Genomic DNA, 15,826 nt, shown 5'->3' on the forward strand with positions numbered 1-15,826 from the left:
CTTCTCCAACACCACAGTTCAAAAGCATCAATTCTTTGGCACTCAGCTTTCTTCACAGTCCAACTTTCACATCCATACATGACCACTGGAAAAACCATAGCCTTGACTAGATGGACCTTAGTTGGCAAAGTAATGTCTCTGCTTTTGAATATGCTATGTAGGTTGGTCATAACTTTCCTTCCAAGGAGTAAGCGTCTTTTAATTTCATGGCTGCAGTCACCATCTGCAGTGATTTTGGAGCCCCCCAAAATAAAGTCTGTCACTGTTTCCACTGTTTCCCCCTCTATTTCCCATGAAGTGATGGGACCAGATGCCATGATCTTTGTTTTCTGAATGTTGAGCTTTAAGCCAACTTTTTCACTCTTCTCTTTCACTTTCATCAAGAAGCTTTTTAGTTCCTCTTCACTTTCTGCCATAAGGGTGGTGTCATCTGCATATCTGAGGTTATTGATATTTCTCCCAGCAATCTTGATTCCAGCTTCTGCTTCTTCCAGCCCAGCATTTGTCATGATGTACTCTGCATATAAGTTAAATAAGCAGGGTGACAATATACAGCCTTGATGTACTCCTTTTCCTATTTGGAACCAGTCTGTTGTTCCATGGAACTGTTGCTTCCTGACCTGCATATAGGTTTCTCAAGAGGCAGGTCAGGTGGTGTGGTATTCCCATCTCTTGAAGAATTTTCCACAGTTTATTGTGATCCACACAGTCAAAGGCTTTGGCATAGTCAATAAAGCAGAAGTAGATGTTTTTCTGGAACTCTCTTGCTTTTTCGATGATCCAGCTGATGTTGGCAATTTGATCTCTGATTCCTCTGCCTTTCCTAAAACCAGCTTGAACATCTGGAAGTTCACGGTTCACGTATTGCTGAAGCCTGGCTTGGAGAATTTTGAGCATTACTTTACCAGCATGTGAGATGAGTGCAATTGTGCAGTAGTTTGAGCATTCTTTGGCATTGCCTTTCTTTGGTATTGGAATGTAAATAAGTTAAATTCACTCGATATGGTTAAATCATAATATAAATGAATCATAAATATGCTGAAATATTCCTGAATGGAATTGTGCCAAAAAAACATTGTTAGGATCATTTTCAGTAGGCGTAAATGGATGCTGTTATGAACTTTATTTTAAACATTGTTAAAACTTTGGTGGGATGATATTATAGAAAGATTCTTAGTTGAAGCATCGGCATGCACAGAACAAGTCTGGATCAAGGAGTAAATGAGAGGAATGAAAAAGGTATAGGTAAAAGACTAACTTAACTACTGGCCCATTTTTATTTCAGTCTCCCCATGACTATATTTTGATTTTTTCATATGTTGCTAAAGGCTTAATTCCACTTCCGTTTTAGTCATATACTACTGACTTGCGTGGGTTTATTTTCATTAAGTTCTATATATTCACCCTGCTGAAGCTCTCCCATGTTTCTGTGTCGGGAAGAGAAATACCTTATTACCCTCTTGTCTGTTTCACATTTAAAGTTTTTTCCTCCCCGCCCTCCCTGTCTTGTACCTAATGAGCAAATTATCTAAAAATAGATACGTTCATCATTCTACAAAATGTTGTATCTTCTCTAGATCGGAGGCCAGTGTAATTGTAAGAGACATGTGTCTGGCAGACAGTGCAATCAGTGCCAGAACGGATTCTACAACCTCCAGGAGTGGGATCCTGATGGCTGCAGTCCGTGCAACTGTAATACCTCTGGGACAGTGGATGGAGATATTACCTGTCACCCAAATTCAGGCCAGTGCAAGTGCAAAGCAAATGTTATTGGTATGTAATGCAGAAGTTTGCAGTCACATCTCTATTACCATCTGGAATAAAATCCTCTATTTGATTTCTTTGCTGAAGAGTAAAGCAAATTTCCTTGCTCAAGGCAGGCTGGGGAAAAAAAAAAAAACAATTTGGATGAAATTAACTGTCTAAAAATTACTAAATTAATAATTCTCTCAAACTACAGCTTGAAGCTTAGTTTAATCAATCCTTTAGAAGTTTCTTTATTCTGTAGATGCAATAGTTTACATGGCCCCATACTAATAAGTCATAGAAAAATATAATTTGCTTACTTCATAGATGTTTCTTTTAGAGAATTAGCACTTTTCAAAATGTTTTACACTTAATGAGTTCTAAGCAAATCATTTCCATGCTAGTTTTCTTAATAGACTAAAATAAATGGATTTTTTTCAAAATGTTCTGTGCTACAGGGTCCTTTGTGATAAATCTTTCCATTTTTTTTCTATTATATTTCTTTGAACTGTTCCTATGAAATGCAAAATAAGTCAACATAATTCCACAGATCATGTATATTGCTAGGGTTAGTTATAAAGGGCCACATAATTTTAATTTTGTAATTCAGCACCAAGCTGATTATAATAAACAGCTACCTTTGGTGTTATTTATCATTTTTTTTATACAAGACGTGCTTTTTTGTTTGTTACTCCCACAGGTATTTTTCAGAAATTAGATTTGATTATAGCAATTTATTACATCCAACATTTTTGAGGGGAACCACAGCCACATAAGGACAAAATTTATCAAGTGCCCGAAATGCACTATGTACACAATGCACTTTGAAATTTTGATATATGAGAATATTAGGAGAGGAGAGTTCCCTGATAAACTAAGTCTTAGATTGTAACTGAACATGTCTTGGTTTGTATAGGAAGTTTAAAAGAGACCTTTACCTTTCTATTGTCATTCAAGACACCAAGTCGTCCATGGTTCTTCTTACACTGACCTGAACCTTATGATAATAAAAACATGCCTGGCAGACACACAAACACACACACGCCTGCACACATGCATATATACAAACGTGAACATATCATTTGGAATAACATTTTCATTTCTGATATAACACTAAAGCAAATTCTTTACCTTTTTTATATATGAGTATACATTTGTCATTTTGTACAATACAGCTAGACAAACATTTTAATTTAATACAAAAGAATATGGGCCTGCTTTATATTATACAAGATTTCTCTGGTTTAAAGAAAGATTAAATCAGAATCTTTATCATAACTTGCCCTTATGCATTTCAAGCATACAAAAACTAACTTTTCAGGAAAAAAAAGAGTAACTTATAAATAGAAGCATGCTTTTGTATAAGTGCTATCTGTGATAGTGAATGAAGTTTTTCATGTTTAATCTATATAGAATCCTGTATTCTTTGATATAAGATATACTTTAAATTCAAGATGTGAAAACAAAATTTAAAGAGAGATCTTTAGGGACAATCAAATGGTTACATCTCTGTATCAGTAAAATCTTTCCTGTGATATTTTCCAGAGCTTAAGGAAGAAAAACATCACACCTTACTTGGAATTTATTACAAACTTGCTGTCATTTACTTGTATTATTGGATAATATTGGTAGTTTTCTGCAGGAAAATATAAATACATATTTTTAAAGATGAAATCATCAGTTTGATATTATTAACTCTAGAGTTACTTCTGCATATGCATTATTTTTTTAATAAAAATATAAACTGGATAAGTCTATATGTTTCTTTTCCTAATGGGACTACAAGTAACTATTCAATTTTACTTTGTTCGTATGATTAAGAAAACAACAGAAAATACAAGTACATGTTGTCTGTGCTTCAGAAAGCAAACTGTTAGATTTCACAAAACTGTTAAATCTTACTAATGATTCTATCACCAGTAAAATACATTAGCACCAATAATTTTATTAAAGTAGGTCATTCATCTAGAATAAAAAGGGAGAAGAATGTGAATTAAATGCCAAGTGTGCTAACTTGCCTGTACTTGTTAACACTGAATGTGATGCCCTGTAGGCCTTCCTGAGTATCGTTAGGAATAGATTACCTGTCAGGAATATGTATGGCATATTCAAATAAGCACTGCGCATATTTTTGAAACTGATATGATATGAATCCATGTAGACCAATTTTAATAGTTCAAAATGAGTCATAATTCTTGTTAACAATACAGTTATTTTTAAAATTTGCAGCAATAGTGGTCCTTTTTTATTTTCCTTATTGAAATTAAATGATATGCCTTAGGTGAGTCATTCATCACTGTTAAAGAATTTGCCTTCCATTGGAGTTCTTGAATTTTTATCCATATATATACTTATATATTATGCATTTTCATCTGGTTTAGGAAATGCTTTTCTGCATATGGGCTCCTGACTGTGTTTTTGACTGTTATTTTAAGACTAATTGTTTAATGTTGTTATAGCTTGAAATGTTTCAATTGATTCAGCCTCACATAGTCAGTTATTTAAATTCATGCATATGTGAAAACTAGCTAAAAAAAGCATTTTGCATCTCAACATTTACTACTCAAGAATATTTTTTTATTCCTTTGTGTTGTAGTACTCTTTTTTGAAACTCAACAAAGTTGTCAGATTTAAGTCTAGGTGATAAAACATTTTTCTCAGTTTGTGAAATGTATATATGTATGTACTCCTTAAGTAGAGGTAATACAAGCAGCAGAATTTAGTTAGTGTTTAAAGAGGTAAGTTCTGAATCACGCAATATGACAAGTAATGTGATTGCTTTATGAGCCAAGGAGAGCATAATTTAACTAATTGAAAATGATAAAATATAGGAGTGTATAAAAGCATTGAAATAAAATTGCTCTGGATAACTTTTATTCATATTAATTATTTAAATGTGTGATATTCAGAAGTAAGACGTGTACTGTTGTGTATTTCAACAAAATAGTTATCAGGTTAACATTTATTAATCATTTTGAATGGATTCTGATTTCTAAGAAAATAACTTATGCAGTAATGCATAATTCTTCTGTATGGCTTTGAAAATGTATTTCACTCTCGACTTTTAAATGAACATACTTTGTTAAGATAAAATAAAAATGATGGTTTTAACATAGTTAAATAATTTCAAAATAATAGTTCTGATGTTTGTTATAGGAAAAGAGTTCCATTATGTGTAACAGAAGCAACATTTGCTTTAAGAATTTTTCTTTGCATTAAGTAATAAATAAAATCTTATGAAGCACATTGCAAAAATTAACGTGGTATGTGGGTACCACTTAAATATTGCCATCATATTTTGACTATACTATCAGCCCTCTTTGGCATTACTTGTGAAAAAAACACTCAAAGTTTTATTGTGTCTGTATTAAATGTCTGTAACAGCATTGTTTGCACTTCGACTATCTTGAAAACTTGAATAGAGTTGTTTTCACATCTCTACCTTTTTAAACATATTTTTCTCTTTAGGTCTCAGATGTGATCACTGCAATTTTGGGTTTAAATTTCTCCGAAGTTTTAATGACGACGGATGTGAGCCCTGCCAGTGTAACCTCCACGGCTCAGTGAACAGACTCTGCAATCCTCTTTCTGGGCAGTGTGAGTGCAAAAAGGAAGCCAAAGGACTTCAGTGTGACACCTGCAGAGAACACTTTTACGGACTGGATGCCACCGGTTGTAAGGCCTGTGACTGTGATGTGGCAGGGTCCCAGTCTGGGACGGTCTGTGATGCTTGGACAGGACAGTGTGTCTGCAAGCCCAATGTTGGGGGAAGACGCTGCAGTGAGTGTGTGGAGGGGTACTTCTACCAGCTGCAAAACCATTCTTTCCTCTGTCTGCCTTGTAACTGCGATAGGACTGGGACCATAAATGGCTCTCTGCTCTGTGACAAATCGACAGGACAGTGTCCCTGCAAATTAGGAGTAACAGGTCTTCACTGTAATCAGTGTGAGCCTCACAGGTACAATCTGACCGTTGGCAGTTTTCAAGGCTGCCAGATGTGTGAGTGTGACCCCCTGGGGACATTACCTGGGAACATTTGTGACCCACTCAGTGGCCAGTGCCCATGTTTGTCTAATCGTCAAGGAAGAAGGTGTAATCAATGTCAACCAGGTAAGAGAAATGTGTTACATTTTCAGTACAAGATGACTTACTTTTTATTCTGCATCAGGTGATTCCTCTTTGCTTCTCGGTTAGGACTTTGAAAAAAATAATCTCCAAAACACTGTTGCATTTATATTGTTATCTAACAGAGGTATAACTTTTTGGTCTATTAAAGATTATGTGGCATATTTGTGTTTCTATACTGGGGTGACCATTTAGATAAATGCCACATTCAGACACTTAATAATGGAGACTTTTATTTCATTTCTCAACTTGAATTAAATTCCTTTTTAGCAACTAAATAAAAGCTAAGAAAAGCAAGAATATATTTTATATTCCAGACAAAGGAAACTTGAGTTGATTATCTGCACAATGCTAGATATTCAGATGATGAACTTTCTCAATAAATGCTAAGTGTTCTTATTGAATGAGCTATATGTCCTGGCATCATATAGAAACATCTAAAATTACTTAAAAAAAATTTTTTAAGGCTTTATTTACATTTTCCCTGGTGACTCACTGGTAAAGAATCCGCCTACAGTGTGGGAAACCTGGGTTCGATCCCTGGATTGGGAAGATCTCCTGGAGACGGGAATGGCTACCCACTCCAGTATTCTTGCCTGGAGAAGTCCATCGACTGGATAGTCCACAAGGTCGCAGAGTCAGACATGACTGAGTGACTTTCGCTTTCACTTTCATTTACATTATTATTATTATTATTTAAATTTGGGGGGCTTTTCTGGTGGCTCAGTGGTAAAGAACCTGCCTGCCAGTGTAGGAGACATGGGTTTGATCACTGGATCAGGAAGATCCCTTGGAGAGAGAAGTGCAACCCACTCTAGTATTCTTGCCAGGGAAATCCCATGGAAGAAGGAGCCTGGCAGGGTATAGTCTATGAGGTTGCGAAAGAGTCTGACACGATTTAGTGATTAAACAACAAAAAAAGTTGATTTAGAGTGTGATGGTAGTTTCTGCTGTACAGCAAAGTGAATCAGTTACATGTATATATCCATTCTTTTTTAGATTCTTTTTCTCACAGATGTAGAAAACAAACCTATGGTGACCCAGTGAGTAAGGGGGAGGATAAATTGGGAGATCAGGATTGGCATATGCACACTCCTATATATAAAATAGATAACTAATGAGGACCTATCTTATAGCACAGGGAACTCTACTCAATACTCTTTAGAATTATTTTTAAAAGCCATTAAATGAATAAAAATAGGCTACTATTTAGTCCTACTGTGTCCATCTTTCCAGATTTCCCAATTGGAAGAAAAATGGACCCTATCCATGGCTTTCTCCTTGCCTTTATATGATTTAATGATTTAATTAAAGCAATGTACTTTCTTTAGGGTACATTCATCATGATGTTATGATAAATGTAAATATTTATCAGTTGTTTAACAGCTGTACTAATCATTGTCCTGTCTAGCAAAATTAACTCTGAGTTATCTGAACCTGTGAAAATGAGGGTGGTACAAATTTAAAAGGGTGATTTGCCTGCCAGAGAGGATAAGACTAAAGTCTTATTTTGCATAACAAGGAATTCAGCTCAGGAGAATTGGACAAAACCTCTCCCTTGACATTGGTCAGTGTGACAAGTAAACCCAAAGAGACAGAAAAGAATTGATAAATAGTTAATTTCCCCTAAGATAAAATATCAGAAAAAAATTTAAACTAGCTTCAACATAAGTGGAGGCTTTATTATCACTGAATGTTCCATAAAACCTGACATGGAGCAAAAGGAGTCAGGACTTAGAAACTAGAAAGCTCCCACTCATTCATTTATTCCCACCTTCTGTCTCTTTCTGCAGATGGGCACCTTTTGGTTCTCTTACCCCATCTGTGTGAAGTTTGCTTACAGTTCTAATTCCAGCTGTACAGAGAGACATTAACTGCTTCTTGGTTACAATTTCAGGAAGGAGATCCTAATTGACTCTCATTGATTCTAATTGACTGAGTTTTGTTAGGGTGGCCATGTCTGTGGCAGTTCACTGTGACCAGTGTCAGATCACCTAAAATAAGCCTGGCTTCTAGGAATCACTCCTTCAGGTAGGAGCAAGGTGGTAAGTATCCCAGGAAACAGAAAGATAATTGAGGGTTGAGCAGATAACCTACCTGACAGCTGCAGCATATTATGACTTTCAGCTTCAGATTTATCCTTCCAAATGTGCAATCATTTTTTCATATTCTAAGACTTTTTTTTTTTTAATATTTGTTAACACTTCAGTTCTGGAAATAATGTAATCCATTTCTGCACAAATAGCCATGATTTATATATCCTTCTTTGTAAGTAAGCCAGCAAAAGTTAATAGAGCAAATGTAATATGCTTTTGACTTGTTGTCCATTGTTAAAGTTTATTTAGTGTTTCATTCTGACCTAGAATATAGCAATGCAATAGAACTAGAGATCAATGGACTCAAATCACAACAGGAGGGTCAGGGCTTCAGATCCTCTTGTGGACTAATACATTCAGTGGAAAAAAGAAACTGATAGATTTCTTGGATAAGGTTCTATTGGAGAGTTTTAAGGCCTAGACATGTCTAAGAGATTCCTAGAAAATTAAGCAGAGGCAGATTTTTAAAGAAAAGAAATATAATCAATTATATTATAGGATATAACTGTGAAATAGATTTATACAGTCATAATAAAATAATCTGTGAATACTGATTTAAGCAACTAATGGGATTGTTGAGGTATAAAGAGCTAAATATTCATTTTCTAAAGTAGAAAGACAGTAGTATAAATGTTAGAAGTTGAGATGTAATAGTATATGTATGTTACTCAGAAACAGAGAAATGAGTCAGAAGAAACTATAGGAGTTGAAGGTGGTTACTATAGGCAGGGAAATTTCTGGGAGAAGGATGGAGAAGCAAGATGCCACTTTACATTGGGAGTCTTTAAATTCTATTTAATTTTAAAAACTGTATGTAAATGTTGATAAAAATTAAATTGAATGATTAGAAATCATGCTCAATCCTCATGGTCTCCTGACCATTTTCTTTTGGGGATTTATCTGGTATAGTGTTGTTTTTTAGGAGAATAGTTTCTTAGTAACTATTTGCCTAAGTAGAGACGTCACAAAACTCTTCTGCAAAGGTATATGGCAAGCTGTTCTCTCTTTTAAGGAGGATACAGGATGAGGATCATTACTATTAATGAAAATCATTATCATATTTAAAGTAACCTTGTATTTTATTTACTTGTACAGTTGTCTTATTTCCCTTGTTTGAGTTCAGCATCTTGAGAGTAAAGGTTATATTATTCAACTTATATAGCCATAATTTCATGCTGTGCGTGCTTAGTCACTCAGTTGTGTCCGACTCTTTGTGACCCCATGGACTGTAGCCCACCAGGCAAGAGTACTGCAGTGGGTTGCCATACCCTCCACCAGGGGATCTTCCCAACCCAGGGATCAAACCCAGGTCTTCTGCATTGCAGGTGGATTCTTTACCATCTGAGCCACCAGGGAAGCCATAATATTAATATATTGTATATTGCATGCGCTCAGTAAGTGGTTTGTTTAATTGCAATGAGAAATAATCAGGAGTTTTACCAAGAGCATCTATATTATGTAGGGTTCTCCAGAGAGACAGAACCAATAGAAGGTGTATGTGTGTGTATATGTGTTTGTGTATTTTTTCCCCACTTAATACATCATTCCATGGGAGGATCTGAACTCCTGACCTATTGTTTTGATTTCAGCCTATCTACCTATAGTCCTGTTACACAGCTCTATCCTAGTAGTTTTGCAGCTTGCTGAAGATTTCGTTCACATGTCTCCTATATTGGATACCTGGTGTCCTGAAGCCTATGTTTTCTTTTTTTTTTCTTGGTTTATTTGTTTATTTGGTAGAATAAATGCTTCAGTAGCTTCTAAGTAAGAGTACAGGAAGGAAAGTGGTTTGTTTATTTTTTTTAAAGAATTTTGAACATCTGAAATTATCTCTATTCTATACTTGGAGCTATTTGAAAATTTACCATTATATGGAATCATTTTCACTCAACAAATTTATTTCACCATTGTCTTCTAGCAGTACCAACCTGATTCTTGCTTCTTTCTTATTTTTCTTTCTTTTTTTTTTTTAACATTCTAGAAGTTGTACTATTTCTATATCCTTCGTTTCAGAAAATTTCATGATGAGGTGCTTTTTGTTAAATAATTTTTCTGGGAGTTCACTGGGGCCTTTTTTCTGTAGATAATGTTCTTATGTCTGGGGAAAATCTATAAAACACCTTAATAGAATCATTTAGACCAGTGTTTGAGCAACTGGACATCAAATCTCTGCAAGTGGACCATAAAATTAACCATCACAGACACTAGTTCATATCATCCCCATGTTCACTGTAGCACTTCAGCCCTGTACCTGTTGAGTACAAACTCTCTCTGGTTTAACTTCTAAAGAGAAAACTCACTGTCTTCTCTCAAAACATTGTAGGGAGAACCTTCAGCTTGGGGAAAGTCACATCTGCCTTTAGAACTCTCTGAAGCCTTCAATTTCACTCCCCCCCCCACCCCCAGTTCAGTTCAGTCGCTCAGTCGTGTCCAACTCTTTGCGACCCCATGAGTCGCAGCACGCCAGGCCTCCCTGTCCATCACCATCTCCCCAGTTCACTCAGACTCACGTCCACTGAGTCAGTGATGCCATCCAGCCATCTCATCCTCCGTCGTCCCCTTCTCCTCCTGCCCCCAATCCCTCCCAGCATCAGAGTCTTTTCCAATGAGTCAACTCTTCGTATGAGGTGGCCAAAGTACTGGAGCTTCAGCTTTAGCATCATTCCTTCCAAAGAAATCCCAGGGCTGATCTCCTTCAGAATGGACTGGTTGGATCTCCTTGCAGTCCAAGGGACTCTCAAGAGTCTTCTCCAACACCACAGTTCAAAAGCATCAATTCCTCAGCACTCAGCCTTCTTCACAGTCCAACTCTCACATCCATACATGACCACTGGAAAAACCATAGCCTTGACTAGATGGACCTTAGTTGGCAAAGTAATGTCTCTGCTTTTGAATATGCTATGTAGGTTGGTCATAACTTTCCTTCCAAGGAGTAAGCATCTTTTAATTTCATGGCTGCAGTCACCATCTGCAGTAATTTTGGAGCCCTCCAAAATACCCCCAGAGTTATACAAACTTGCATCAATTAGCTTACTCTTGGCCTGTCTACCTTAGGTGCTTGGCTTTTACTTGTAGATATCTGTCCTTGACTGCCATTTCTTCTTCTGTTCTTTTTTATTAAACTTTTTGGACTTTAGAAGGAAAATGGTTCAATCAACCATGCTTAACTGAAAATGTTACCACAGTATGTTCTGGGTTGTTATCTTTTCAAATCAAATCCTTACAGCCATCCTTGGTGGTCTTTCCCACACTCTTATCTCTTTTTTCAAAATCAGTCTTGTTGGTTTCACCTTTGTATATGTCCAGTATTTTACCACTTCTTACCACACTCAATTATCCATCTGGGTCCATGCCATGGTCATTTTCCTCCTGGACTATCCTAGTAGCTGCTTGAAGTCCCTGTTTTTCCTCTTTATCCTTCTCCAGTCACTCCCCAACATACAGCCAAAGTGATGCTGTTCAAGCTTCAGTCAGATTGCATCACCCCACCATGCACTGGCTTTCCATGATTGTAAGGCAACAGCAGAGTTGATGGACTCTAATGGCCCCTATGATTTGTGATGCCCATGAACTCATTTCCAGAAGACGGTTTATTCCTCTCCAGCCTACAAATCTCACTGCTTTCTGCAGATTGTTCAGTGGTCTATACCTGGCCTTGGAACACACCTCCATAGTTGGGGGTCCATATATAGTTCCTGAACTAGTTAGTAACTTCATTGAAAAACTACCTCAATGCTCTGCTCTTATTAGCATGAGATTATTGCAAACCAGGGAGTGCTTCTTTAGCTACACATAGGGAGAGTATGGCTTTCTACCTTGCAAGGGAGGAAACAAAATGGTAGCTTAAGGAGTTAATGCATTTTTTGGACAATGCAAGATAGTTTGTACACTCATGTGTAGCCTATGGAAAAATCAAACTCTGTTTGTGAACCTCTTTTTTTCTTTTTTTTCTGTTTTATATTCTTCTAGCTTCAGAAACTACTCTGAATTTTGTTTTCTGGGTTTTATCATCTCTTCCCGTGAAATGTGCATTGAAAATAGAAACCCAGAGCCTGAAGTATCTTCATTAAAAACAGATGCCTCACAGTTGTCAGCCCTGCAGTGGGCACATTAAAATGCACTGCTGCGATCAGAAAACTTTCTCTCTACTTCTTTAAAGACATCGAGAAATCTAGATCATATTCTATGGGAGAGACAACTGTGCTGATGTGTGTGTGTGAGCCTCAGGTCGTGGAGGGAGCAGTGTGGCATAGAGGGGTGAACCAGTAGCCCAAGAATCCAGCCCGCCTTTTCCATCTTTGATTGTAAGTGTTAGTGACCATCCTAGACCAGTACACATAGACTCTTGTCCTACTTTCTTAAAAAACATTATTAAGGAAGGTGCATATAATGGAACCTCATGTATTATTAACCTAACCTTACTAGGAATGTACAAGGAATAGGCTTAATTCAACGAAAATTTATAGGCAATTTGTTAAAGCAGCAGTGCACATTAGAAGGTACATTAGAGCCACATTGGTTTTAATATGCCATTCAATAACTCGAACAGAGGTTAAAAATGCTGCTTAACCTCCATTAAGTATTTTAAAAATGCTTTAATTTAAAATTATTTGGAGTGTGTGTACATATATGAATGTACACATACCCACTCTCATAAATAGAGTGCTGAATATGTTTTCCTGGTTCGTTTTTTCAGCACTGGATGACCTCATAATATTCAGCAGCAGGCACTTAATCAGAGGCCAGGCCGAGAAAAGCAGGGAACGGTGTCAAGGCATTCCCAGCCAGTGACCCACCCTTGTCCTTGAGAACTAGAGGCAGAGAGGGTTTACTGAGGACTCTGCAGCTTTGGAATAACATAAGGGCTAATTTATAATGAAAACAGCTTCACATGACACGTTTTGTGTTAATAGGACAATTCCTCATGCTTCCGTCTGGTATTTACTTTGGGTTTGCTTTTATAACTCAAATAGACCATTAGAAAGTAAAGCAAAGTATCTTGTTTCGTTAAGAAGCATATCATATTTGTTAAGAAATGAGCTCATAAACCAGAAATGCATGCAAGACCCCACCAATGCAATTGGAATTAGATGGCTGATACTCCATTAAAAATCAGTGCCTCAAAGTTGAAATCTGATTATGACATATGTCCCTGAGTTTGGTGAGATGGCTTCTCCTGATTAACATGTTTTTCACAGAAAGACCACAGAATAAGAGCCTTTTCCTTAATAAACCACCAGGAAAGAATATTGTCAGAGGAGATATGGACCACAATCCTACCCACATCTGGGGAGAAAAAAGGATTTTGATAGGTCATTATTTAAATTTTAGGAAAACCTCACTTTCATTGAAAACTGCCTAGTAAAAATTGCAATGATGGAATGGATAATATTTGCTGAATGTATGTTTGTCAGACCCTGGAGTTGAGTATTATCTTAAAAAATCCCATTTAATATACACACTATTTCTGTGATGGAAGGACCAGTATTGTTTTGTTAGGGGAAATGAGGTCTCATTAAGTGGAAAAGTCATTTACAGTTCCAAGTCCATCTGACCTCACATTCTGCACTCTGAAAGAGTAAAGCTTTTTTCCAATAGCTCATTATTTGTCATAAACATTCACTTAAATATTTGAGGGTGGGTTGAGATACATACTCTTACAAGTGTTTGTAACCTCTCCCCACCCTCAAACTCATGTCAGTCCATGATTCCTTGCTACTGCTTCAGGTAGAGTATTTCATGTCTTTTGCTGAATCAGAGTAACAGTCACAAAATGAAAATTGATGGAGTTGTGGGAGGTGATCAGATAAAGAAGAGATGCCTGAAGAGTCTAGAATTGGGATTACTTTATGGACTAAGTTGAGGAAATGTTTGGGATGATTGCCATGGTACAGGGTACTTTGGAACATACATGTGATAAATATTGTGACTGAGAAAAGTGAGAACAAAGAAAATAAAATTTTGCTGTGCTGTGGATTATGAATATGCATATATATCTATGCTCTGTAATCTCTAAGACTTAATCAGAACTGCCTTTATATTCTTTTATGTTACTGGATTTAATTCTTAGAGAATGAACATATGAATATGGACATGAATACTCACATAAGTATGAAAACCAGTTTTTTTTTTTAATAAAACAAAGTCCAATAGAATAATTTCCCTTATTGGGACATAATATTATACCCTTTGTTCTAATAACTGGAGACATATTTTGGGGGTGATATTTTCTTTCTGAAACTCTGTTCCATTCCTTGATATGGTAAGGATTACAGTTTTAATTGATCAATTTATCATGCTTATTCATACACATTTCCTGCTATTTTCCCTGATATCTGACCTCTTCCAACCAGTCACTCTCATGACTTACAGATTTATGTTTACCATCTTCTTTTCATTATTAGAGAGATGATATGATATTGTAGAGAGTAACATAGCCTACCTTTCATCCTTTCAGCCATATGTCCATTTCCTTCGCATATCCATTTTTCAATTAACATCTATTGAATAAATTACTGTACACCACGGCCTCTGCTGCTATAAGATACACAGCCATAAACATATTAAAGCATTACAGTTTAGCTGGGGAAACTGATTCATGTAAATAAAACACATTTGTGATAAGTGTGATATTAGAAATGTAGAGATACAGAAATAGTAACATGAAGGGACTGATTAACTCTTGAAGGAAAGGGAGACCTAAAGATCTCAGTTGTGGTTCCTGAGCTGAATTTTTAAAATAAAAAAAAAATAAAATAGAAATTGGCAAACTATTTAAGTAGGGGTAACAGTCCAGGAAGTAGTAGAAGCAGCGAATTTAAATATATCAGTCAGTTCAGTTGCTCAGTTGTGTCCAGCTTTTTGTGATCCCATGGACTGCAGCATGCCAGGCTTCCCTGTACATCACCAATTCCTGGAGCTTGACCAAACTCATGTCCATGCTATCCAACCATCTTGTCCTTTGTCGTTCCCTTCTCCTCCTGCCTTCAATCTTTCGCAGCTTCTGGGTCTTTCCCAATGAGTTCGTATTTCACATCAGGGAGCCAGAATATTGGAGCTTCAGCTTCAGTTAAATATATATCTAATGGAAAATGAGTTTTTCAAATGCTTAAAGGGAAATAGTAGCTTGAGATTAATAATAATATTTATGAATGTATTTGTTAACATTTGGTCAAATCTGTGAACAATGATTTTAGCATTTTGTTGTTCAGTTGCTAAGTCATGTATGACTCCTTGTGACCCCATGGACTGCAGCAAGGCAGGCTCCCTTGTCCTTCTCTATCTCCTGGAGTTTGCTCAAATTCATGTCCATTGAGTCAGTGATGCTATCCTACCATCTCATCCTCTGCAGCCCCCTTCTTCTTCTTTTGCCTTCAATCTTTGCCAGCATCAAGGTTTTTACAATGAGTTTGTTCTTTGCATCAGGTAGGCAAAGTATTGGAGCTTCAGCCTCTGTCCTTCCAATGAATATTCAGAGTTGATTTGCTTTAAGATTGACTGGTTTGATCTCCTTGCAATCCAAGGGACTCTCAACAGTCTTCTCAAACAACACAATTCAAAAGCATCAATTCCACAGCACTCAGCCTTCTTTATGGTTCAACTTTTACATCCATACATGACTATGGAAAAACTGTAGCCTATGCAGACCTTTGTTGGCAAAGTGGCATCTCTACTTTTTAATGTTCTGTCTAGGTTTGTCATAGCTTTCCTTTGAGGGAGCAAGCATCTTTTAATTTCATGGCTGCAGTCACCATCCCCAGTGATTCTGAAGCCTTAGAAAATAAAATATGTCACTGCTTCCACTTTTCCCCCTTCTTTTTGTGATAATTTTAGCATTATTTTCAAACAAAACCCCTAAA

The 15,826-nt window shown here is 36.6% G+C and overlaps 1 protein-coding gene across 1 annotated transcript in view; it reads left to right on the plus strand.

The window, feature by feature from the left end:
* The window catches only part of USH2A (usherin), a 922,740-nt gene that overhangs the window by 180,994 nt on the left and 725,920 nt on the right, over window positions 1-15,826 (plus strand). Inside the window, exons 11-12 of the mRNA XM_040262869.1 lie at window positions 1,578-1,773; window positions 5,215-5,856. Of these exons, the coding sequence (XP_040118803.1) occupies window positions 1,578-1,773; window positions 5,215-5,856 (838 nt within the window). The remainder of the gene's footprint in view (window positions 1-1,577; window positions 1,774-5,214; window positions 5,857-15,826) is intronic.

This window comes from Oryx dammah, unplaced genomic scaffold (assembly GCF_014754425.2).
Source record: "Oryx dammah isolate SB20612 unplaced genomic scaffold, SCBI_Odam_1.1 HiC_scaffold_21, whole genome shotgun sequence".
Classification (NCBI taxonomy): Eukaryota; Metazoa; Chordata; class Mammalia; order Artiodactyla; family Bovidae; genus Oryx; species Oryx dammah.